The 25,622-nt window shown below is 43.1% G+C and overlaps 4 protein-coding genes across 5 annotated transcripts; 1 reads left to right on the forward strand and 3 right to left on the reverse strand.

The window, feature by feature from the left end:
• Positions 1 to 2,042: 2,042 nt before the first annotated feature.
• On the reverse strand, positions 2,043 to 8,470 carry LOC135550363 (alpha-soluble NSF attachment protein-like). The gene is made up of 11 exons (XM_064981083.1): positions 8,269 to 8,470; positions 5,978 to 6,060; positions 5,767 to 5,883; positions 4,388 to 4,434; positions 4,200 to 4,277; positions 4,009 to 4,064; positions 3,796 to 3,880; positions 3,591 to 3,695; positions 3,430 to 3,498; positions 3,206 to 3,256; positions 2,043 to 3,118 (listed from the first exon to the last, which is right to left on the reverse strand). The coding sequence occupies exons 1-11, from the start codon at positions 8,361 to 8,363 to the stop codon at positions 3,017 to 3,019; spliced, it is 888 nt and encodes a 295-aa protein (XP_064837155.1). The 5' UTR covers positions 8,364 to 8,470; the 3' UTR covers positions 2,043 to 3,016.
• Positions 8,471 to 8,647: 177 nt separating this feature from the next.
• LOC135550364 (E3 SUMO-protein ligase ZBED1-like) lies at positions 8,648 to 12,970 on the forward strand. Of its 2 annotated transcripts, none has more exons than XM_064981085.1 (2): positions 8,648 to 8,922; positions 9,873 to 12,970. In XM_064981085.1, exons 1-2 carry the CDS (start codon positions 8,766 to 8,768, stop codon positions 12,566 to 12,568), a joined length of 2,853 nt encoding a protein of 950 aa, XP_064837157.1. In that variant the 5' UTR covers positions 8,648 to 8,765; the 3' UTR covers positions 12,569 to 12,970. The 2 variants fall into 2 exon arrangements, with proteins under 2 accessions (XP_064837157.1, XP_064837158.1); XM_064981086.1 differs by having other exon boundaries at positions 8,648 to 8,852.
• Positions 12,971 to 14,700: 1,730 nt separating this feature from the next.
• LOC135549352 (zinc finger protein 541-like) lies at positions 14,701 to 20,229 on the reverse strand. The gene is made up of 9 exons (XM_064979348.1): positions 19,938 to 20,229; positions 19,788 to 19,842; positions 17,996 to 18,138; positions 17,354 to 17,457; positions 17,180 to 17,255; positions 16,909 to 16,997; positions 16,133 to 16,249; positions 15,850 to 16,004; positions 14,701 to 15,657 (listed from the first exon to the last, which is right to left on the reverse strand). Exons 1-9 carry the CDS (start codon positions 20,227 to 20,229, stop codon positions 15,468 to 15,470), a joined length of 1,221 nt encoding a protein of 406 aa, XP_064835420.1. The 3' UTR covers positions 14,701 to 15,467.
• A 1,346-nt stretch (positions 20,230 to 21,575) lies between these two features.
• On the reverse strand, positions 21,576 to 22,859 carry LOC135549353 (uncharacterized). The gene is made up of 2 exons (XM_064979349.1): positions 21,720 to 22,859; positions 21,576 to 21,626 (listed from the first exon to the last, which is right to left on the reverse strand). Exons 1-2 carry the CDS (start codon positions 22,857 to 22,859, stop codon positions 21,576 to 21,578), a joined length of 1,191 nt encoding a protein of 396 aa, XP_064835421.1.
• Between the last annotated feature and the right edge of the window lie 2,763 nt (positions 22,860 to 25,622).

The following is a 25,622-nucleotide window of genomic DNA, read 5'->3' on the forward strand; positions in this document are numbered from 1 at the left end:
GTTTTTGGTTACTACATGATTCCATATGTGTTATTTCATAGTTTTGATGTCGTCATTATTATTCTACTATAGTAAAAATAAAGAAAACCCCTTGACTGAGTATGTGTGTCTAAACTTTTGACTGGTACTGTATATCTCTATAACCATAAAAGAGCATGACAGAAACAAGGTAGAGAATAAGAAGGACAGATTTTGTTTTAATTTTGCATAAAAATAAAACAGAATGCATGGCAATGTAACGCAATAGGTAAAACATTTCATTGTTTGTTGAATCTCTGCTAACCCTGTGAATTAGGTTAAAAACCATTCTGTAAATGAAAGTAAGCAGGATCATTAACGATCATCATCCTTCTGTTTAATCTGTTGCGCTGTAATACAGATGTTTGACTAATGTGTAATGGATATACAGTTCAAGTCATAAGTTTACATACACCGTAGCCAAATTTTCACAATTCCTGACATTTAATCATAGTAAAAATTCCCTCTCTTAGGTCAGTCAGGATCACTGCTTTATTTTAAGAACGTGAAATGTCCGAATAATATAGAGAGAATGATTTATTTTAGCTTTTATTTCTTTCATCACATTCCCAGTGGGTCAGAAGTTTACATACACTCAATTAGTATTTGGTAGCATTGCCTTTAAATTGTTGAACTTGGGTCAAACGTTTCAGGTAGCCTTTCACAAGCTTCCTTTCACAAGCTAAGTTGGGTGAATTTTGGCCCATTCTTCCTGACAGAGCTGGTGTAACTGAGTCAGGTTTGTTGGCCTCCTTGCTCGCACACACATTTTCTGTACGATGAGGTCAGGGCTTTGCGATGGCCACTCCAATACCTTGACTTTGTTGGCCATTTTGCCACAACTTTGGAAGTATGCTTGGGGTCATTGTCCATTTTGAAGACCCATTTGCGAGCAAGCTTTAACTTCCTGCCTGATGTCTTGAGATTTTGCTTCAACATATCCTTATAATTCTCCTACCTCATGATGCTATCTATTTTGTGAAGTGCACCCGTCCCTCCTGCAGCAAAGCACCCCAACAACATGATGCTGCCACCCCCATGCTTCACGGTTGGGATTGTTTTCTTCGGCTTGTAAGCCTCCCCCTTTTTCCTCCAAGCATAACAATGGTCATTATGGCCAAACAGTTCTATTTTTGTTTCATCAGACCAGAGGACATTTCTCCAAAAGTATGATCTTTGTCCCCCATGTGCAGTTGCAAACCGTAGTCTGGCTTTTTTTATGGCGGTTTTGGAGCAGTGGCATCTTCCTTGCTGAGTGGCCTTTCAGGTTATGTCGATATAGGGACTCGTTTTACTGTGGATAAAAATACTTTTGTACATGTTTCCTCCAGCATCTTCACAAGGTCCTTTGCTGTTGTTTTGGGAGTGATTTGCACCTTTCGCACCAAAGTACGTTCATCTCTCGGAGACAGAACGCGTCTCCCTCCTGAGCAGTATGACGGCTGTGTGGTCCCATGGTGTTTATACTTGCATACTATTGTTTGTACAGTTGATCGTTGTACCTTCAGGTGTTTGGAGATTTCTCCTAAGGATGAACCAGACTTGTGGAGGTCTACAATTTTTTACTGGGGTCTTGGCTGATTTTTTTTTATTTTCCCACAATGTCAAGAAAAGAGGCACTGAGTTTTGAAGGTCGGCCTTAAAATGCATCCACAGGTACACCTCCAATTGACTCAAATTATGTAAATTAGCCCATCAGAAGCTTCTAAAGCTATGACATCACTTTCTGGAATTTTCCAAGCTGTTTTAAGGCACAGTCAACTTAGTGTAAGTAAACTTATGACCCAATGGAATTGACAGTGAATTATAAGTGAAATAATCTGTAAACAATTGTTGGAAAAATTACTTGTGTCATGCACAAAGTAGATGTCCTAACCAACTTACCAAAACTATAGTTTTTTAACAAGAAATTTGTGGAGTGGTTGATAAATGAGTTTTGATGACTCCAAACCTAAGCGTATGTAAACTTCCAACATCAACTCGGTACTTTGCGTTACCTCTTATTAAATCAAGCCACAAGATAATTTTATCATTTAAAACAAAATGTTTAATCAAAGATTAGTCAAGATGGGAAATAAATAAAAAGGGTTATGTGCAAGATTGTAATAAGCCACCACCTTTATGCACATGGGCAGGCTGCTAGGAATCATCTTAGTTCTACCCATAGCGCTGAGGTAAATCCAACTCCCTGTGTGGGAATTTAAAGCAATTTCCTTTGGAATGACAACATAGAAATAGTATCTATTGAATAATTAATTCAACATGTTAACATTTAAGAGATCAATAAATAATTAAAAAGGGAATGGCTGCTAGCAGACTCCTCTGAAATAATGTATACTCTTCTACAGAGTTGAAAAATGTGTACCATCTCTTCCAAAGTCTAAACCCAATATAAGATGCCCAACAAAAACTTCTTTGGCTGATGACTTTCCTATTGTGTAAATCAAGAGCAGCATTGAGCAATGCCCAACATACTTCAAATAAGTAAATTAGAAGCCTTGACATTTTACAACTGAAACACTGTTTAACAAACCAGTTCATGACAGTTTGTTCCAGTACTATATAATGTTGCCTCTGGAAATGTCCAGGATGTACATTACCTAAAAGTATGAGCACTTTAAGAGTGACGTGGAGTTACTGTGACAGAAAACAACACATGACAAGAAATAAACCACGACAATGTTTAGTCTCAGGTAATTATCCATCTTATTTGGATGGGATAGCTAATAGCTACACTTCATTATCTACCTGGTGCTATTCTACACAGGATTTTGCCAGTAGTTTATCTTTGGGGTCTGGGCCGGGACCCTAATTGCTTGACAACACATCAGAGATTAATAGAGACAGGAAACACTCATTTAAAGGGTTCAATGCCTGTGATTAAAGGATGAGACCAGCCAGAGAGAAATGGAAAGTTATTCAAGAATGTGACATGAAAAATATATATTTATAGCGGTAAACTTCCAGGTGTGTTCTGATGGATTGGCAGTGGGAAGGATTAGCGAAGGTCGCTCTCATCATCCTGTATTTGTTTCTTGATCCGAAGTAACATAGTGGTGTTCCACTGATCCAATCTTGAGATGGAGTCAAAGTCTTTCACCTGTTAGAGAAGGAGAACTGGTTTAACAGACAAACATCATTTAAAGATGAAATTCTGTCATCATGGAATGGCATGAGAAAAACCTACCGCATCAGTGAATGCATCCACATCATGTTCCTCATATGCATCCAGAAGTTTCTGTTAAAATTACAGCAGAAGACATTTTATTGTACACCGTCACAATACTTATCCCTCATTAAATGTGTCATGTTTGCTTTTATATCCACTCAGATTTAAAGCCATTCAAAGAGAAAATAAAGCAGAAATACAAAATGCAAACATAGTGACCCATGATTTGATAATAGACCTACCTTAACCAGTTTGCATTCTCTAGCGTCTGAGAAGGCTGGGAACATTTCCTCATATCTCTGTACAGACAGCTGATGGTAGACAACAGATCAGAGCAAAGTCAAAACTACTACACAGAGGCAAAGTGTTGATGTGTCGGTATGAGGAAAATAAAAAGACTCACCCTTGCATTAAGCATGTCCACACAGAAGTGACAAAGAGCTGCTTTGAAGAAGTGGTCTTTAGCGCCATACTTCAACAGGACGCTGTCCATTGCATATGTTCCGATCTAAGCATCACACGAAACAAACTCATAAAAAAGGTAATTGGGAAAGCCCACTATAGCAGTTAATTGGTAATTTAATACACATGCATGGTTAAATACACACCTGTTCATAAATTTCAATGGCTTTTTGGTACTGTTCCAGTTGGGCAGCATAGGTGGCTACTTTCAAAAGGCACTTATTTGCAGCACTACAATTAGAATGGCAGGCAAATAATCAGTTCAAAAGACATTCACACAACACTAAAAGAAATGTATGAAAAGTGGGATGGAATAGACCAATAAAACCATAAGAGATTATGCCAGAACATTGAAACACCTGTTTGACTCCTCCCCTTTGTAGTAATCTGCTGCCTGTTCATAGTGAGCAATGGCCTGTGGATTAAAGATGCACATGTACTAGTCATGGCCTCTTATTAATATCAAAGGCTGAAATATGTGAAAGATCTAAAAAAATAAAAATAAAGTACATTACAGGATACAACACTCTATAAGGCTCTGGTAACTGACCTTATCAACGTCTAACAGCTCACTCTCGTAGATCTCAGCAATAGATATGTGGTGTTTGGCTGCAATGGTGAAACGGCCCTGCAGACCAGAAGAGGTGAAATTATAATCAACACCATACAGCTAGTGCTCCTGAACACTAGACACAATTTTACTGTGTAGTAAATGCAGAAATACTCCTAGCTTCTCACCATATCTGTGTAAATTTCAATGGCTTGGTTCAGGCAGTTGATGGCCTCTGTGTAGATAAAAAGTACATTCAAATAGAATCGAAGTCAAACAGGAATCACGGTTTACCTTGGATCTTCAGTGTAGGATTCTAATAGGGCAGTGGTCACCAACCGGTCGATCGCCAAACATTGCATTAAAAAACCCAACGATAAAGCCTTGTGTTCCTATTTTTTTATTAGTCTTGGGCTGTTGGTGGTAGGTGCAGCCAATTCAGCTGCCCTGCGCGCTGGGTAAGCAAACTGTTGCCATTTCATGTGTCTGAAGGTACAAACTGCCTTCCCGGTGGGCATGATTTCCTCTCCAAGTGCACTATGCCACCCATGGCCAATCAGATTGCTCAGATGACAGAGTCTGCAGTAACGTAGTAGGCATAAAAGAAATCTACCACAAAATGTATACTGAGATTTCAAAACGTTTAAAACCATGACTAGAGAGACTGTCAACAAATACAGCAAAGAGCTGCTGTTTTTATTAGTGAGTTCATGTTTAAGTTCTTACTCAACACTGTCAACACTTTTATAAGCCATAAAATGCACGTTCTTTCTATTTCCACTCAGCCTTACAACAGGCAATGCAGCAGTAATGAATGAGTAGAAAAGTGTATCTATTGGCTTGTGTTGTTATTAGCGACATGGGTGTTTCTATATTTCAAGGATTATTTCACTTTCTCTGTTCATATGAGTAACATGAATTTGTGCATGAGGCAGAGTTTCGCCATCAGCCGGAAGACGGTGTCCCTTTTTGGTCAGTGGAGGAAAGGGAGAGCGGAGGGATGATGAGAGATGGACCCTCAGTCTACTGCTCTCTCCCTCCGCTGAGACTGACCATCAGATGCAGGCACCATCAGCCCAGTAAAATTATTTAAATGTATGCTCACTCAGCTGTGCCTCTCAAGTAATACAACAATAGATCTATTACTGGTGTGATCATATAGCATACCTCAAATTTTGAAATATAATTGTTTTAAATGTCATGAACAACAATGCATTGGCAGGTAAATTAAAGCAAAGCCAGTATGTGGTGATAATGTATTGGGCCTATAGCTTACTGCAAACCTCACCACTACAGTACTGTTTTTAGTTGGTTATTGTTGCATAGGCTTACATTTTTTAAAGTCATGTTAATTAAAAATCAGAGTGGTAGATTGCAGCATGCATTTTGACTCGGAAAGTGATCTTGACTCAGAAAAGGTTGGTGACCACTGTAATAGGGCATACACAGTGGCACAAATTGTTCAACAATTGAGGATATAATACAATTTATTTGTAATGTCTGTTCCATAAACCAAACTATAATTTTGATAATGCAATTGTAATCTCTTTAGTAAAATGGGATGTACCTTGTGGGTCTGCTTTTTTGAAAGCATTGCCTGCATTAAGTAAGTTGATGGCTCCATCAAGTTTGTTGTCCATCTGCAGATGGAGGTGTGCTGCTTGGGAGAATGCGTTACCAGCAGCTGGAACAAAATGTGAACCAATATTAGGTTGGTTACATCCAACATAATCCCTCTTGTTCTAAATGTCCACTATAAAACTTGAACCAAATCTTACCACTCCAATTTTTGGCCATTTTGAACATGTTTGCTGCCCTCACATACATGTCACACGCTTCCTCATATTTCCGGGATGAACCTCTGGAGAAATACACAGATAATGCTGTTTAGACCTTACGAATACTACATATCAATACTAAACATGTTTGGCATGGCAATGAACGAACAAGGAACACATTTGATATAGCCAGGCTAGATGAGAAGGGAATATTTGACTGAATACTCCCTGTGGCTCACAATTTGTAAGTCGCTCTGGATAAGAGCGTCTGCTAAATGACTTAAATGTTAAATGTTAATTTGGTGTAGCATACAAATCAGCTGGGCTCCCGTACAAATCAGCTGGGCTTGGACCCTCTATTTCTGAAACTATCCGCCGCCATTGTCGCAACCCCTATTACCAGCCTGTTCAACCTCTCTCTCATATCGTCTGAGATCCCCAAGGATTGGAAAGCTGCCGCAGTCATCCCCCTCTTCAAAGGGGGAGACACCCTGGACCCAAACTGTTACAGACCTATATCCATCCTGCCCTGCCTATCTAAGGTCTTCGAAAGCCAAGTCAACAAACAGGTCACTGACCATCTCGAATCCCACCGTACCTTCTCCGCTGTGCAATCCGGTTTCCGAGCCGGTCACGGGTGCACCTCAGCCACACTCAAGGTACTAAACGATATCATAACCGCCATCGATAAAAGACAGTACTGTGCAGCCGTCTTCATCGACCTTGCCAAGGCTTTCGACTCTGTCAATCACCATATTCTTATCGGCAGACTCAGTAGCCTCGGTTTTTTCGGATGACTGCCTTGCCTGGTTCACCAATTACTTTGCAGACAGAGTTCAGTGTGTCAAATCGGAGGGCATGCTGTCCGGTCCTCTGGCAGTCTCTATGGGGGTGCCACAGGGTTCAATTCTCGGGCCGACTCTTTTCTCTGTATATATCAATGATGTTGCTCTTGCTGCGGGCGATTCCCTGATCCACCTCTACGCAGACGACACCATTCTATATACTTCCGGCCCGTCCTTGGACACTGTGCTATCTAACCTCCAAACGAGCTTCAATGCCATACAACACTCCTTCCGTGGCCTCCAACTGCTCTTAAACGCTAGTAAAACCAAATGCATGCTTTTCAACCGATCGTTGCCTGCACCCGCATGCCCGACGAGCATCACCACCCTGGTTCCGACCTTGAATATGTGGACACCTATAAGTACCTAGGTGTCTGGCTAGACTGTAAACTCTCCTTCCAGACTCATATCAAACATCTCCAATCGAAAATCAAATCAAGAGTCGGCTTTCTATTCTGCAACAAAGCCTCCTTCACTCACGGCGCCAAACTTACCCTAGTAAAACTGACTATCCTACCGATCCTCGACTTCGGCGACGTCATCTACAAAATTGCCTCCAACACTCTACTCAGCAAACTGGATGCAGTTTATCACAGTGCCATCCGTTTTGTCACTAAAGCACCTTATACCACCCACCACTGCGACTTGTGTGCTCAAGTCGGCTGGCCCTCGCTACATATTCGTCGCCAGACCCACTGGCTCCAGGTCATCTACAAATCCATGCTAGGTAAAGCTCCGCCTTATCTCAGTTCACTGGTCACGATGGCAACACCCATCCGTAGCACACGGTCCAGCAGGTGTATCTCACTGATCATCCCTAAAGCCAACACCTCATTTGGCCGCCTTTCGTTCCAGTACTCTGCTGCCTGTGACTGGAACGAATTGCAAACATCCCTGAAGTTGGAGACTTTTATCTCCCTCACCAACTTCAAACATGTGCTATCTGAGCAGCTAACCGATCGCTGCAGCTGTACATAGTCTATTGGTAAATAACCCACCCATTTTCACCTACCTCATCCCCACACTGTTTTTTTTATTTACTTTTCTGCTCTTTTGCACACCAGTATCTCTTGTACATGACCATCTGATCATTTTCACTCCACTAATCTGCAAAATTGTAATTATTCTACTCATGCCTTTTTCACACAATGTATATGACCTGTGTTATTCTTGTTAATTGTTTACTCATTTATCTTTATCTTGGCCAGGTCGCAGTTGCAAATGAGAACTTGTTCTCAACTAGCCTACCTGGTTAAATAAAGGTGAAATAAAAATAGCTAGCTAGTCAACGTTGTCACCGTATATATAATTATTCTTTGGTGAGTACTTTCGTAGGTCCATACTTTGATGTTAAAATACATATGGGATGGTGGTCTGAATTAGTCGTAGCTAGCTAATACAAATCAAATAAGCTAACTAGGATAGCTAAACTTATTTGGCACATACCCGAACAAAGCCCCAAATCCTCGTGAGGATTTCATCTTTTTATCAGCCTCAGCGATGAGAGCCAAAGCCTCCTTCTCTTTCCCAGAATTATCCATATTTTTTAAACAATTTATTCTTCGTTAGCTCTGGAAATTGTACGTGGTATTCAATGCAGACCACAGTAAGCTCTGTATTTACATTTAGCCACGCGTCACATCCGTTGTTATTATACCGTCACGTCACACTGAAGCCGGAAGTACAAATCAGGTGATCTGTCATAAAAACACGTGATGGTAGGCAACACTGGGTGTTTCGTCTGTTGCAAATTGCTTCCGTTTACTACAAACGGAAACCACAAACGACAGTTTCTATTGGACAACTCCCATTTCGTACCATTTGTTTCGTAAACGGTTTCCATAATGAATACGCTCCTGCTGTGATACGTTGTTGTAGGAAGAATATTTCTGGATGCATTTGTGTCTTTGCGCCTATCACCGAAATATTACTACAAACAATGGATGACTATCAACCACTCAGTTGAAGTTTACATAGACGTTTTGGCTTTAAATTGGATGCTAAAAAAAGCACAGTCTACTGTTCTCATTGTGAGCAAAGCTTTTCCTACCATCACAGCAATATACGCTTGCAATACCATTTGCGGGGGGAAAAACACAGGTATTTTAGGATATCATAAATGCGTTCATTTGGGCAAAATTGTATTTGGTTATTTGACGGGTTTCTCGTTTTTAAGAGCTTATCTGGAGCGCATGAACGTTTGACTATATCCCAAAGTATTTCATATTTTACGGGTCAAAGGTCTCCAGCTGTTGATAGAGAAACAAGTGGCGCTGTAATTTTATGAAGGTATTCACGTGGGGTTCTTATATGTGTGTGAATTTTTATTTTTCACATTCAAATTATTCTGGACTAGATAATTAGTGGCTGGTTGGACATAATTGTTTATCTCAGGTGATCAACGGTCCCTAGTCTGAATTGAGACAGCCCAGGAGTTTAGGAACCTCAAACTCCTTGGCGGTGAAAATATTTCAGTCAGGAGAACATCTTGAGATCCTTATTCTGTTTTGATATATATAGAAAGGAAAATCTCAATGCATGCCAAAAATGATGGTATATCCCAGCGACTCCTGTGGCGGGCCGGGCGCAGTGGGCGCTAACCAAGGTAGCCAGGTGCACGGTGTTTCCTCCGACACATTGGTGCGGCTGGGTTCCGGGTTGGATGCGCGCTGTGTTAAGAAGCTGTGCGGCTTGGTTGGGTTGTTTCGGAGGACACATGGCTTTCGACCTTCGTCTCTCCTTAGCCCGTACGGGAGTTGTAGCGATGAGACAAGATAGTAATTACTAACAATTGGATACCACGAAATTGGGGAGAGAAGGGGGGTAAAAATAAAACAAAATGTAAAAAATGATGGTGTATCATCATCCTACAATTGGTGCATGTTTGCTGTGCCCGTTTGAATGAGTTGTTGTTACTGTGTAGTAGGCTACTGATCGAGTTATATGGCAATTATTTGTACATCTTAATATTTGGAAGCTATGTAACAAAACACAATTTAACCGAACATTGAACAAAAATGTTTATTTTTTATTTTTATATTCCATTCCAGTGATTTCCGACAACTCTAACATGGATTTCCGAGGGTACCCCCTGTCCAGCAGTCTGGCCCCAAATTTGAGGAGAAGGGGCGAACGGGGAGCAACAGGACTGGTTCTGGACAGGCGCAAGTCAACAGTTTGGAATTACTACATCCAGCTTAATGAGATGTATGTTGAGTGTAATATATGCAAGAGGCAGTTGTCTTTTCACAACAGCACTACGACTATGAGGGAGCACCTTGTCCGCAAACATAATATACGCGACAACGCGCCACCTGTACTTGATAACACAGCAGTGGCCGGGGCCCCGATTCCAGCTACATCACTCCAGCCAATGGCCCAGCCCGGATTCCCCTGCAACATCTCTACTACATCTGCCACAGCCAACACATGCATGTTCCAGACAGATTTGCACATAGTTGTAAAAGAGGAGCAGCAGGATGCTGACTTATCTCCTGAACAAGGGACGGCCAAACGTGCCCGAATCACATGTGCTCCTCCCCTAGATGTAGGAGGTGGTGCCAATGCAATCCCTGTCACCAGCCAACATTTGGAACCATCAAACTCAAATGCTGGATTACTATATAGTGAGAACAACGACTTTGGTGATACCAACCATAGTGGTATCACCACCAAAGAATCCAATGACAAGCGTACTGGGGTTCTGACTGACCTAATATTGGAAATGGTGTACAGGGACTTGCAGCCACTGTCTGTGGTGGAGGAGAGGGGATTTCGTCTTCTATTGAGCTACTTAGAACCACAGTACCCAGTGCCGTCTCCCTCTCAGCTTGGCAGCCTTCTTTGGCATCACTATGATGTTCTGAAACGGCACCTGCAGCAGTATCTTCAGTCTGGCCTGGCTCCACGTTGCATAACACTTTGCACTGAGTACTGGCAGTCCGTAGCAGGTTGTGCGGTAGGAGCAGGCGGTCGCCTCTTCTTCACTGTAAGTGCACATTTTGTTGACAAAGACTGGCGCTTGGCCCGTTGTGTGCTGCAGACTTGTCCCATGCCCGATATCAGGGAGAAGATTTGTGAAAGAGGGTTCATTCAATTTGGGGACACACTGAAGGCAGTTCTCTCTGAATTCCATCTTCCCCAGAGCTCTGTTTTCTGTGTTGTACATGACACTCCCAGGATCTCTGAGGCCAGAGGGACTGAGAATATGGGAGTTCCGAAAGAAAAAGTTAATCGTACTGCTGGACCACACCAATCACCTCAGGATCTCCCAGAAGGCTGGGTAGCGTTACACTGTGCAGGGGAAGCCCTCAAACTCTGCATCCAGGACGGACTATGGATGGAACCTGTCAGACAGGCTCTTGCGGAGGCCCGCAGGATTATCTCACATTTCCAGCATGACGCACCTGCTGCCGCCGCTCTGATCCACAAGGCAGAAGCGGCGAATAAGGCAGGCGCTTGTCTAGTGCTGGATGACCCAGGGCGCTGGGCGACTGCGATCGACATGTGTGAGAGTCTGCTCGAGCTGAAGTGGGTGGTGAGCTCCGTTCTCGAGGAACAGAAAGCTGCTCCAAATTTAGCAGACCACCAGTGGCGCCTCCTCCAGGAACTGGTGCCAGTACTTAAGACCGTGCGCATCGCTGCCTCCTTCTTGAGCGAGGACATCAATTTGTCCATCTCCGCCCTTATGCCATGCCTGCATGGTGTATCTCGTGTCCTAGAGCAACATATCGCAGAGACCAGCTGCCCTGTGGCTCGGGGAGTAATGGAGACCGTGCGGTCAGGGATGGAGCGACAGTGGAGACTGGGTGAAGAGGAAGTCTTACTGGACAGCCCTGCCGTCCTCTCCTCATTCCTGGACCCGAGGTTTAAGGAGCTGCGCTTCCTCAGCCCACATGCACGTAGTAGGCTACACGACAAGGTCAAGGAACTATTATCTGCCCAAGCACAAATAGAGGTGGAGGAAATGAGCAGAGAGTGTGACAAAGGAGGCGAGGATGAGGATGTCGAAGAGGGAAGGGAAAAGGAAGTGAGGAATCGGGGATTGGATCACTCACAGTCAACCATTGCTCCTCTGGATTCACCTGTGTCCTGTGAATCAAATGAAGAGGGGGACATTATTGTGCTGCAGCAACAGTTAAAGGGGCTGTCCCAGACTGCCCCATCACAGGTCAGTGGAGAGGGACTGGGTGAAGGCTCACGCTGCAGTGCTGGAAATGGTCCCAGCAGAGTAGCAGGACTGTCTAGCCTGTTAAAAGGAGATCAGCAGCCCCCTGCTTATAGGCAAGTGAGTCATGTGCCCAAAAGCATGTACGACATACTGCTTGGAGAGGATCCCACTGAGCGAATGCCTGAGATCCACCAACAGCTAGAGAACTACATTGCAGAGCCGCTGTGCAAACGCAGCCTGTCACCTCTCCACTGGTGGCGCTCGAAGGAGCATCGCTTCCCTGCGGTGGCCAGACTTGCCCGCACATTTCTGGCTATCCCTGCTACTGCTGTGCCTGCAGACAGGGCCTTTGCACCTAGAGAGACTACTGTTGCTCAACGCAGGGCCATTCTGGGGCCCCAGCATTTAGATCATATTCTATTCCTTCACCAGAACAGTGACTATGTGGAGAAACTGATGGGAGGGTCTACAGGGCATGAAGAGAGGGGCAGTGACAGGAATGGAGCCAAGCAGACTCTGTATCAGTCTTTAGTGTCCTATGAGAGCAAGGCTTGGGTGGGAGGGGAGAAGTTGTGATCAGTCTACATACCTTATTTTATAAAGTAAAGAACTATGTTGTGCATAGGCCTCTGAGAAAAGATCCATCCATTCATGCCCAAGATTTATCTGACTTCAACTCATCTTGGATGCAGAGTTTGAAAAATCAACGACAAGGCAAAGCAAATAATGCAGCTACTGGACTCAAAGCCACACTTGTGTGGCGTCTGTATTTACATGTAAAATAGTGTCTGGCCAACATACAGTGCCTTGCGAAAGTATTCGGCCCCCTTGAACTTTGCGACCTTTTGCCACATTTCAGGCTTCAAACATAAAGATATAAAACTGTATTTTTTTGTGAAGAATCAACAACAATTGGGACACAATCATGAAGTGGAACGACATTTATTGGATATTTCAAACTTTTTTAACAAATCAAAAACTGAAAAATTGGGCGTGCAAAATTATTCAGCCCCTTTACTTTCAGTGCAGCAAACTCTCTCCAGAAGTTCAGTGAGGATCTCTGAATGATCCAATGTTGACCTAAATGACTAATGATGATAAATACAATCCACCTGTGTGTAATCAAGTCTCCGTATAAATGCACCTGCACTGTGATAGTCTCAGAGGTCCGTTAAAAGCGCAGAGAGCATCATGAAGAACAAGGAACCCACCAGGCAGGTCCGAGATACTGTTGTGAAGAAGTTTAAAGCCGGATTTGGATACAAAAAGATTTCCCAAGCTTTAAACATCCCAAGGAGCACTGTGCAAGCGATAATATTGAAATGGAAGGAGTATCAGACCACTGCAAATCTACCAAGACCTGGCCGTCCCTCTAAACTTTCAGCTCATACAAGGAGAAGACTGATCAGAGATGCAGCCAAGAGGCCCATGATCACTCTGGATGAACTGCAGAGATCTACAGCTGAGGTGGGAGACTCTGTCCATAGGACAACAATAAGTCGTATATTGCACAAATCTGGCCTTTATGGAAGAGTGGCAAGCAGAAAGCCATTTCTTAAAGATATCCATAAAAAGTGTCGTTTAAAGTTTGCCACAAGCCACCTGGGAGACACACCAAACATGTGGAAGAAGGTACTCTGGTCAGATGAAACCAAAATTGAACTTTTTGGCAACAATGCAAAACGTTATGTTTGGTGTAAAAGCAACACAGCCCATCACCCTGAACACATCATCCCCACTGTCAGACATGGTGGTGGCAGCATCATGGTTTGGGCCTGCTTTTCTTCAGCAGGGACAGGGAAGATGGTTAAAATTGATGGGAAGATGGATGGAGCCAAATACAGGACCATTCTGGAAGAAAACCTGATGGAGTCTGCAAAAGACCTGAGACTGGGACAGAGATTTGTCTTCCAACAAGACAATGATCCAAAACATAAAGCAAAATCTACAATGGAATGGTTCAAAAATAAACATATCCAGGTGTTAGAATGGCCAAGTCAAAGTCCAGACCTGAATCCAATCGAGAATCTGTGGAAAGAACTGAAAACTGCTGTTCACAAATGCTCTCCATCCAACCTCACTGAGCTCGAGCTGTTTTGCAAGGAGGAATGGGAAAAATGTCAGTCTCTCGATGTGCAAAACTGATAGAGACATACCCCAAGCGACTTACAGCTGTAATCGCAGCAAAAGGTGGCGTTACAAAGTATTAAGGGGGCTGAATAATTTTGCACGCCCAATTTTTCAGTTTTTGATTTGTTAAAAAAGTTTGAAATATCCAATAAATGTCGTTCCACTTCATGATTGTGTCCCACTTGTTGTTGATTCTTCACAATAAAATACAGTTTTATATCTTTATGTTTGAAGACTGAAAATGTGGCAAAAGGTCGCAAACTTCAAGGGGGCCGAATACTTTCGCAAGGCACTGTATCTACATTTGAGTTGTGATTTACATCATACATCATTGTAAAGTGCTTTCAAAAATATGTAGCCTATGTGTAATAAATGCGTGAGAAGTTGTAGACGTACGGTCACTCTTGCTGAATGGCAACAGAAATGCATGTTATCCTTGGTTTGCATAATGTAAAAACACTGGTACAAATGAAAAGCTTGTACAGTAATTGCAGCATGATGTCTCATGAGAAATGTCTCAAACACTAACTGTGGAAAAACTGTTGTAATTAAAGAAGTTGAAAACAACATTGTTCAGACAAACACATTTATTTTAAAACAACACCTGAGTGAGACAACAAGTTTAACTTTCATCAACACTCTCACATAGTGGACATGCCAGTCAGGTAAAGCCCATACTCTTTCTGAACTAGTGAACTAGTGGATTGTTCATCAAGAATTTTAACTTGAAGAACATAACACAATCCAGAAGTGTTAAACTCAGGCCAAAACTGTTTGTGAGGAGCGGGCCACAGTTCAGTAAATACACTCTCTGTTCTCAGCTGCCCAGAATCTAACCCTGATTCATATGCATTTTTTATGACCAATTGTCAATGTCTTGTCGTTGTTTACAAAGAGTAATAACTCATATAATAACTGAATTATTTTACAATGGATTATTCAATTGAGCATACCAGGGAAACTTTGGCTTTCATATTGATACAAATGTAATTAAAACCACAGGATATTTTAGCAAGGATTTCAGGTTGCTTAAAAAGAGCATGCTGTTTAGAAACTTTAGGACAATGTGAACCAACAATAACAGAACGTGTTGTCCAACAACAGAGAATGACAGGAACATGAATGCAACATCACATAAAGTTCTAAACCTTAAAGTAAAGTAGGGTGTGTTTTTTGGAGAGAAGAAAACGTCAATTGTTGTTGCTTTCTTTAGGTAAACATTATTTTAAAGTGATTTTCAATAAATACCTGCCAATATGAATTCATAGTGAGTGAATTTCGGTCATGTGTAAGATTTCGACATATACTTGACTTGCCGGTAACTGAAACAGTCCTGTGCTCACCACTATGTACTATAGAGGATTCCTCTCGTACAGTAGAGTAAAGGCACCTTGGCAGAGTCCTGGCCGGGATCTCCTTGATGAGGGTTGTCTGCAGGGCAGCCCATAGGCCAGACATACCTGGTCAGCCACTCCCTCTCCTGCTGCCGGTGGGTTTTCATATGAGCACTACGACTCTTCACCTTGTCAAATACCCTGGAGGGGGACAGAATTTTACATGTCACTATGATGACGTGAGAATGATCAAAGGTGCTCAGAAATAGAGGGGTAGGGGGGTCAATATGCCATCCTGGATTAATTAACCGCGTGAATGCTCAACAATACAGCAATGTTTTGCGATATCATTGTGATGTGTCCTTGGCATCGTTTTAGTGAAGTTCAACTGACCGCCCACACTCTCGACAGATGTACTCCAAAGCACCTCCTGTGGTAGTCTGCTCCTCCTGTACCCCTTTAGTCCCGTTCCCTGGTTTAGTAAGTGTCCTCCTGGGCACTCTCCGTCCCACATGGTTGTCCTCACAACAGCCAGGTGACTCCATCTGCTGATATTCAAGAAGTGTAAATTATTTCACTGGAAAATATTGGCCGACTTGTTTGACATAACTGTTTGTACTGTAAAGGAGGTTTGATACATATTTTACAATACAATACTATACTACACTAAACTCACAAGCTCTTCACCAACTGCTTCCTTTTTGTCTGATCCTCGACTGCGTTGCTTGAACTTCTTGAGCTTCTTCATTGCATAGTAGTACTCCACACACTGCGTCACGGACTTAGTCTGTAACTTCAGTGTGAGACAACTGTCAGGTCAATGCCATTTCTTCCTTCTCTGTCTATACCCTGTCCAATGGCAGCACGACATTACAAGTATACACTGAGTGTACAAAACATGAACACCTGCTCTTTCCATGACATAGACTGACCAGGTGAATCCAGGTGAAAGCTACGATCCCTTATTGATGTCTCCTATTAAATCCACTTCAAATCAATGTAGATGAAGGGGAGGAGACAGGTTAAAGCATTTTTAAGCCTCGAGACAATTGAGACATCAATTGTGTGTCTGTGCCATTCAGAGGGTGAACGGTCAAGACAAAATATTTAAGTGCCTTTTAACGGGGTATGGTAGTAGGTGCCAGGCGCACCGGTTTGTGTCAAGAACTGAAATGCTGCTGGGTTTTTCACGCTCAACAGTTTCCCTATGTGTATCAAGAATGGTCCACCACCCAAAGGACATCCAGTCAACTTGACACAACTGTGGGAAGCATTGGAGTCAACATTGGCCAGCATCCCTGTGGAATGCTTGACACCTTGTAGAGTCCAGGCCCCAACAAATTGAGACTGTTCTGAGGGCAAAAATGGGGTTGCAACTCAATATTAGGAAGGTTTTCTTAATGTTTTGTACAGTCAGTGTATTTGGGCATTTCAATATTATGATTCTCTTACCACACTGTGAATAAGCTGGAAGTCCTTCTCATGTGTGAGCAGCGCTTTACGAAATAGTTTCTTCTCTTGAGGACTCCAATCATCTGAACCTGTCAGCCATAGGTTTTATGACAGGTTTATGACGAGAAGTTAAAGTATTAGTAGCATGTACTGCATGGCTTGAACTAAACATGTAAACATCAAAGAACATAATTGAATAGTCTTGAAATGTGCGTCAATATTCATAACTGGTTAATCTTCATTCCATTTTTCAGAGTATCAAATTGGGTACCTGGGTAGTGATAGTCACACAAAGGGTGTGTTGAGGAACGGAAGTCTCCCCTGACTAACAGTAAATCAAGTGCAGCCTAGGGACACAACACACGACGTATACCATAAGTTGTCATGAATCAACATTGTCTTCAATTTGAGCTGAGCTCAGGTACCATACTGTTGTACTGCTCACCAGAATGTCTCCCTGCACCTCATGCAGACAGTGGAGGGCCAGCTCTGTGTTGGTGCCCCCTCCTGGCAGCACGCTGGAACAGCACAAGTCTATCAGTTTAGTCACTGGAAAAACAGTCAAGACGACAAGTCACTTCTCACATTTCATGTCGACATCAGGTCTAGATTGAAGATACCCAAGTTAGGACAAGAGAATTCTAATATCCCATAACTCCTTGCATGAATGCGGAAGAATTCTAAACAATGTGACCAGCAATGCGAGCTAAAATTGCTGGAAGTGAGTTTTAAGCAGAACAGAAATTTCACCATCAAAGTGAGAAACGTTGTGAATTTTGGCTAACTACTCTGCAAACACATATCATAACTGCTTTACTGTCATTCTATTCATTTCAAAGTTTTAAAATTATCTACAGCAACTTTATTACTTGATTCCCCGACCGCGGGTCATGTTTTCAATGCTAATCCTGTAGAATCAGCAACGGTGCTGGTCCCATGAATTTGTCTATTTTCAAACTGGAATTATTATGTTATCCTAACCTGCATATATTCAACCTAGTATCAATTGTACTACCAATACAGTAGCTCATACCAATATATAGTACAACCGTGTGTGTGTGTGTGATCGTTAAAAAGAGAAACACACCCCCTTTTTGTGTTTCCACATTGCTGGATATGTCTCCCCATGGAGCCCAGACAAGCTGAGCAGGGTGCTCATCATATAGCATTAGAAGCAGGTTACGAATGGGTGGGATCTCAGCCTGGAAACGTTGGCCCACGTTGATTCTCCTGGAAATCACACAGGCTCCTTATACAGTGCCTTCGGAAAGTATTCAGGCCGCTTGGCCTTTTCCGCATTTTGTTACGTTAAAGCCTTATTCTCAAATAGGTACAAATCCTCAGGAATCTACACACATCACCCCCTAATGATGAAGCGAAAACAGATTTTTAGAAATGTTGGGAAATTTACAAAAACAAAACAACAACGTATTTACATAAGTATTCAGACCCTTTGCTATGAGACTCGAAATTGAGCTCAGGTGCATCCTGTTTCCATTGATAATCTGTGATATGTTTCTTCAATTTGGAGTCCACCTGTGGTAAATTCAATTGATTGGACATGATTTGGAAAGGCACACACCTGTCTATATAGGTCCCACAGTTGACAGTGCATGTCAGAGCAAAAACCAAGCCATGAGGTCGAAGGAATTGTCTGTAAAGCTCCGAGACAGGATTGTGTCGAGGCACAGATCTGGGGAAGGGCACCAAAATATTTATGCAGCATTGAAGATCCTCAAGAACACAGTGGCTGGCCTCCATCATACTTAAATGGAAGAAGTTTGGAACCACCAAGACCTAGAGCTGGCCGCCTGGCAAAACTGAGCAATCGGAGAAGGGCCTTGGTCAGGGAGGTGACCAAGAACCCAATGGTCACTGACAGAGCTCCAGAGTTCCTCTGTGGAGAAGGGAGAACCTTCCAGAAGGACAACCATCTCTGCAGCACTCCACCATCAGGCCTTTATGGTAGAGTGGCCAGACGGAAGCCACTCCTCAGTAAAAGGCACATGGCAGCCCGCTTGGAGTTTGCCAAAAGGCACAGAAAGACTCTCAGACCATGAGAAACAAGATTCTTTGGTCTGTTGAAACTGAGATTGAACTCTTTGGTTTGAATGACAAGATTTACATCTGGAGGAAACCTGGCACAATCCCTACTGTGAAGCATGGTGGTGGCAGCATCATGCTGTGGGGATGTTTTTCAGCGGCAGGGACTGGGAGACTAGTCAGGATTGAGGCAACGATGAACGGAGAAAAGTACAGATAGGTCTTTGATGAAAACCTGCCCCAGAGTACCCAAGACCTCAGACTGGGGTGAAGGTTCAACTTTCAACAGGACAACGACCCTAAGCACACAGCCAAGACAACACAGGAGTGGCTTCGGGACAAGTCTCTGAATGTCCTTGAGTGGCCCAGCCAGAGCCCAGACTTGAACCCAACGCTCCCCATCGAACTTGACAGAGCTTGAGGATCTGCAGAGGAATGGGAGAAACTCTCCAAATACAGGTGTACCAAGCTTGTAGCGTCAGACCCAAGAAGACTCAAGAATGTAATCGCTCCCAAAGGTGCTTCAACAAAGTACTGAGTAAAGGGTCTGAATACTTACGTAAATGTGATATTTCAAGTTTTTAAAAAAAAATATTTTTTATAAATTAGTTAAAAAATTAAACCAATTTTTGCTTTGGCATTATTTGGTACTATGTGTAGTTTGATGAGGGAAAAAAAATCATATTTAATTTTTTTTAGAATAAGGCTGTAATGTAACAATGTGGAAAAAGTCAAGGGGTCTGAATAATTTCCAAATGCTCCGTATATAGACAGACTGACTCTCATGAATTGTAACACTAAAGCTTTGGCTGAACACACTTCAGAGAGAAACGTACGGCTCTATGTTGACCACTGTGTCGTCCATCATCAATGAGATTCCATCAGCTCCATCTGAAAAGCAGAAGCCATAAAATCTAAAGTTCTTCATGTATTTCAGTGGCAAAACTCTGAACCTGGGAAGATACTTCCTAACGCGAAAAACAAACCCAAAGAGGCGGTGTAGCTGCTGGGCAGAGGAGGGCCGGGGTGAAGCCAAGGCACTGTGCTGAAGTACAGGCCGGTCCCTGGGCGTAGGGGGCTCAGCATGGGTGGTGGTGTGTAAGGAGGAGGCTGGAAGCTGGGGTTGAGCAGGTGGTCTGCCAGGTACATGGGGGAGCGTAGCTGACTGGGGTAGCCGCCTGCTGCACGACACCAGTGAGCACCCCCACCCTCCTCGCCTAGGAGCCTCCGTGGGGACGGCTGTGGGAGCATGGGGGGAGGAATGATCAGAGTCTTCATGAAGTCAAGACGCCGGCTCCTCTTTGACCTCCCTGAACCATTCTGAGGGTTCTCTGCCTGCCACACAACCAACCACAAGGGGGTTATCAGTGTACAAGTAATTATTTAAGAAGGCACTGACCGTTGTACTGATCTCTTTTTTTCCTATACTTACATTGAGTGATGAAGGAGTGTCAGGATCAGTCTTCGCAGAGACTGGAACTGAAACAGGGATGACCAAAGGAGACAGAGGCATGTCTTCTGTTCTAGAGGGAGACCTCGGAGTCTGTGGTGCTCTCTCTCCAGGCTACAGGAAACATCATAGGCACAAATAGACATACAGTCTGTAATGACAAAAGTTTGTACAAAAAAGACACTTGTGCTTACTTGACATCTGGACATGTAATAAATATAGCGCCTAAAGATGACTAATGTTTAATAATATCATAATGTAAATAATAATATGGCTGTTACCTCTGGAGAGTAAGGTTCCATTTTAATAGAGGGTGCACATGGTCTACTTGAGGACCTGGCCTTGTAGCTCTGTTCTGTCTTGTGAGAGCTAGGGAATATCCTATGGGAAGAAGGCCAGCAGTTAAGAGGCCAATCTCTACTGATCAAAAATATAAACACAACATACAACAATTTCATTGATTTTACTGAGTTACTACAGTTCATAAGGAAATCAATCAATTGAAATAAATTAATTAGGCCCTAATCTATGGATTTCACATGAATGGGAATACAGATGTGCATCTGCCATTCAGATACAGGAAAAAGAAAAAAAATGGGCCTGAGGATCTAGATAAATTGCAATTGTGTTTGTTGTCTGTAGCTTATGCCTGCTCATACCATAACCCCACTGCCACCATGGGGCACTCTGTTCACAACGTCGACAACATCAAACCGCTTGCCCCCTCGAAGCCATACACATGGTCTGCGGTTGAGGCTGGTGTTGCCAAATTCTCTAAAACGACGTTGGAGGCGGCTTATGGTAGAGAAATTAAACATTCAATTCTCTGGCAACAGAGACATTCCTGCAGTCAGCATGCCAACTGCACGCTCCCTCAAAACTTAAAGACATCTGTGGCATTGTGTTGTGTGACAGAACTGCACATTTTAGAGTGGCCTTTAATTGTCCCCAGCACAAGGTGCACCTGTGTAACGATCATACTGTTTACACAGCTTCTTGATATGCCACACCTGTCTGGTGGATGGATTATCTTGACAAAGGAGAGATGTTTACTAACAGGGACTTAAACAAATGTGCACAAAATTTGAGAGAAATCAGCTTTTTGTAAGTATGGAAAATTTCTAGGATCTTATATTTCAGCTCATGAAACAGTATTTTTTATTTCTATTCATCATTACCCGTCACTACACTGTTGTTCCTCTCCTGGCACACTGACATTTCTTCCCTGTACGGGGGAATATAGAAATATTATAAATACAGTATTGATAAACAAACTGGCAAGTGTTCAATTGTTGAGCACTGCTAGTAGAGCACATACCTGGAAGGTCTGCCGAGGGTTGCTGTCTGAGCTAAAAGAGGCCATAGCCACCTGGCTTGGGGAGACAAGGTAGTGTGGCCGAGGGCGGGGACGTCGGGGAGCCAGGAGAGAGGTGGGGCGAGGTGTGGGGAGAGGTGGAGCAGGAAGCTCTACAGTCCTACCCTTCTTCCTCCTCTCTCTCTTTCTCTTACTGTCGCTCTTTGTATTATAAGTCTCTGACTTCTGCACACTGTAGAGGCAGGGTAGGACGATGTTTGGTGGTGGCGGGATAGGTGGGACTGGGTCGGGCTTGTTTGGAAGACTTGAGCTTGAGTGGATGAAAACAGTGTTGGGAAACGACATAGATGTTACACTGGAATCTGAGCTTGCTGTTGGTTCAAAAGAGTGCAGCTGAGTGTTAACTTGGGGTTTCCCATCCGAGTTCATCTGGCCATAAATCGACTGCTCCTGCTTAGATGGAGAGTAGCTCTTCTCCGGGGACGCTGGCTTCACTAAACACTCTCGGTTACCAGCCTCACTACAGGGATGACAGGACAACATTTCTTCAAGAACTTGGAGGTCAGATACAGGGAAGTCAACTACACTCTCCCAACCATGAGGACTTGGGCCATCCACTCCAGGAAGTAGTGATGGTAAAGTAGCAGTGATGTTACTAGGCTCAGGGGCCCACTGGGGTGGATTTAATTCGCCTGGGCACTCACTACAAGGACCTTTGTCAGACTGCTGCATCCAGGTGTCCAGGACTAAGATAGGCCTTGACTGAGAGATGTTCTGCTCTGAGTAGTTGTTCAGTTGTAAGCCACTTGGAGGAGCAAACCCCTTGTAACTGTTGAAGCTGAAAAAGCCAGAGTAATCAGCGACCTTCAGTTGAGTGTCTGATGTCGGTTTGGGTTGGGTCAGGAACATGGGACGGTAATTACAGTGAGCTGTCGAACCTCCCAAATATGCAGAACTATCCACATGCTCCCACTGGGTAGTAGCAGAGTGGGCTGGGTGGCTTGGGTTCGGGGGGCTTTGGGACATGGGAGGGAGACCATGCTGAGAGATATAGTGGCGCTTCAGGGAGTGAGAATCACAGTAGCTCTTCTGGCACCCAGGTTCAGCACATCGGAACTGCTTGCGTTTCTGATGGGTCAACATATGGCCATTGCTGCAGAGAGATGTTATCATTTTCATCAGGGCATTGAAATGTCAAATGACTGTATCAAAAAACATACGAGTGTATAAAACATTAGGAACACCTGCTCTTACCATGACATAGACTGACCAGGTGAAAGCTATGATCCCTTATTGATGTCACATGTTACATCCAATTAGTGTAGATGAAGGGGAGACAGGTTACAGAATAATTTTTAAGCTTTGAGACAATTGATACATGGATTGTATATGTGTGCCATTCAGAGGGTGAATGGACAAGTCTGAATATTTAACTGCCTTTGAACGGGGTTTGGTAGTAGTGTCAAGAACTGTAATGCTGCTGGGTTTTTCACACTCAAGAGTTTCTCATGTGTATGAAGAATGGTCAACCACCCAAAGGACATCAAGTCAACTTGACACAACGGTGGGAAGCATTGGAGTCAACATGGGCCAGCATCCCTGTGGAACACTTTCAACACCTTGTAGAGTCCATGCCCTGAAGAATTGGGTCTGTTCTGAGAGAAAAATGCGTTCCTCATGTTTTGTACACTCAGTGTAATTGTTAATACATAATTATTGCTTCTAGAGCGGGGGGGATATGACTCACAGGTGATCATGACGTTTAAATGCTCGTTGGCAGATGGGGCAAACATGTGGTCTTTCCTGTTGGTGGGTCAGTAAATGTTTGTTGAGTGTGTTGGCTGTTCCAAACATCTTATGGCAGAGCGTACACTCATAAGGTGAAGACCTGACAGGTACTGTCAATGAAAATGGCTCCAACAGAGTGCCCTCTCCCACGATGACAGGACCAGAGGAGTTATCTGAAGTGATATTGCAGAAAAAGGCATATAGGTAAGCACACCTAGCTAATACTCAAACATAAAACTAACACAAATAGGGATGGCATTATCGTTCTTCAATTCATTACTGCTCACTCAGACAACATATTTATTTGCCTATATTCTGCTACGACAACTGCTCACCAATCTCCATGTTTCTACTTGGCTCACATCCAATCCAAGGCTCTGGGTGAAATGGGTGCGAGAAGGGAAGTGGTGGGTTGGGGGCGTTGAGGACGTCAACATCATCAATAGTGAAGTGCTCACTGGTAGAATGGGGGGGGGAACACCCCTTGGTGCATTCCTCAGTCTCCAACATTGTCTCTCTTAAGAGGCCCTGATACAGTATGTCTGCTGCTTTGCCATATCTGCAACCAAATGTAGTTACTTCCTTCATTGACAGTAACGTTAACGTTACACACAGTCATGTTGTCTAAAACAAAATACAAGGTACCAGTCATTGAACAGAGTTAATTATTTGACATGTGTTAATTTGTAGGGTAAAGGACAAACAGTAACTTAAGCCCAAAAGCATGTGGAGTTGAGAGCAGTCTGAGCCTCTACTCACTGGGCACAGACGTCATTGTCTAGTTTTGATTTACATTTGGTTGAGATGTCAACTAACGTGAACGTGAAAACTATAACACATGTCACCATGTCATTGGATTTGGGTTAGCAGTTTGGGTGAAAAAAAATCGGTTGGTTAATCAATAACTTATTGGTTAATCAATAAGCGAGCTAGCTAGCTAAACGCTAGAAAGGGGTGCTTGCTTGTTACAGTACTAACGTTAACTGTTAGTTCCAATTGGTGAATGATTCGCCTCAAGTAGCAAGCTCGCTATTTCAAATCTGCTTTGACATACCGTTAGCTATCTGGTTGGCTGAAAGATCTTCATCCACATGGTAGTAAGCAAAATTAGCTAGCTAGCTACTAAAACAGAATCACCTCAGAATTTCCAGAATTTTCCTATGCTTCTAGAGAGTAACAGTTAGCTAAGCTAGCTAGCAAGGTGAAGAAGTTGATGTTGTGGTCAAAGGCAGTAACGTTATTTGTGGTGCTGTTTCATGAGAAAGCTAGCTATATATCACCAATTAGAAAGCTCTTTGACTGTTATCAGCTAACGAGCTAGTTAATAGTTTTAACAGGAACTCACCTCTTATCAATTCTACTCAAGTCATCCAGATATTCTCCATGGCAGGTAGAGCTAACTGCTAAAAAAAACTGTAGGCCTACACTTCAATATCTGAATTGAGAGGGAAAACGGATGCCGACGGTTAGCTGTCTGTCTGTCTGTCTGTCCCCGATCTGTCTCATCCAGGCCTGACAGGGTGGGTGTGAGGTTCAATGACTGGTGAGGTATCACAGCCAGGTCAAATATACGTTTTTTTTCAACTGACAGAGCACTGCCACTACAGCAAGCCTCCGGCCTTGGAACGTTCACCAGATGGTTCATTTGATTTTTCATTCAATATTACAATGTTACTTACACTGGATGGAATGGATTACTTTTAATATATATATTAAATCCCATTCCCATCCAGACAAAATGTCTCACTGGCTGGTGAAATCCATAGGCCTACTTGCCTTCCTATTTATCTTCTGGATTGGCATAAGGGCTGCCAACATCAGTACCATGTCTATCCTACGCTGTACATTCTTATGTCTGAGCCCTTTCTTATTACCCTGTTTAGTAAAACATTGCAATCCTCCAACTAATCCCAACTGACATTCTGTCTGTGTTAGTTGCACTTGAACAGCTGTGGTCAACACCCTCTGAGTATGTAACACAGGCATCATAAGATCTGAGACCACTGTTTTGCTCACAATTTCCAGCTTTTTATTTTATTTTTTAGAGGAAGTGAAAACACTTTTTTGCATACTTTTACTGCAGAATAAGTGACTCACCAACACTTCAAGGACTGTTAT

Source organism: Oncorhynchus masou, chromosome 12 (genome assembly GCF_036934945.1).
Source record: "Oncorhynchus masou masou isolate Uvic2021 chromosome 12, UVic_Omas_1.1, whole genome shotgun sequence".
Taxonomy (NCBI): domain Eukaryota; kingdom Metazoa; phylum Chordata; class Actinopteri; order Salmoniformes; family Salmonidae; genus Oncorhynchus; species Oncorhynchus masou.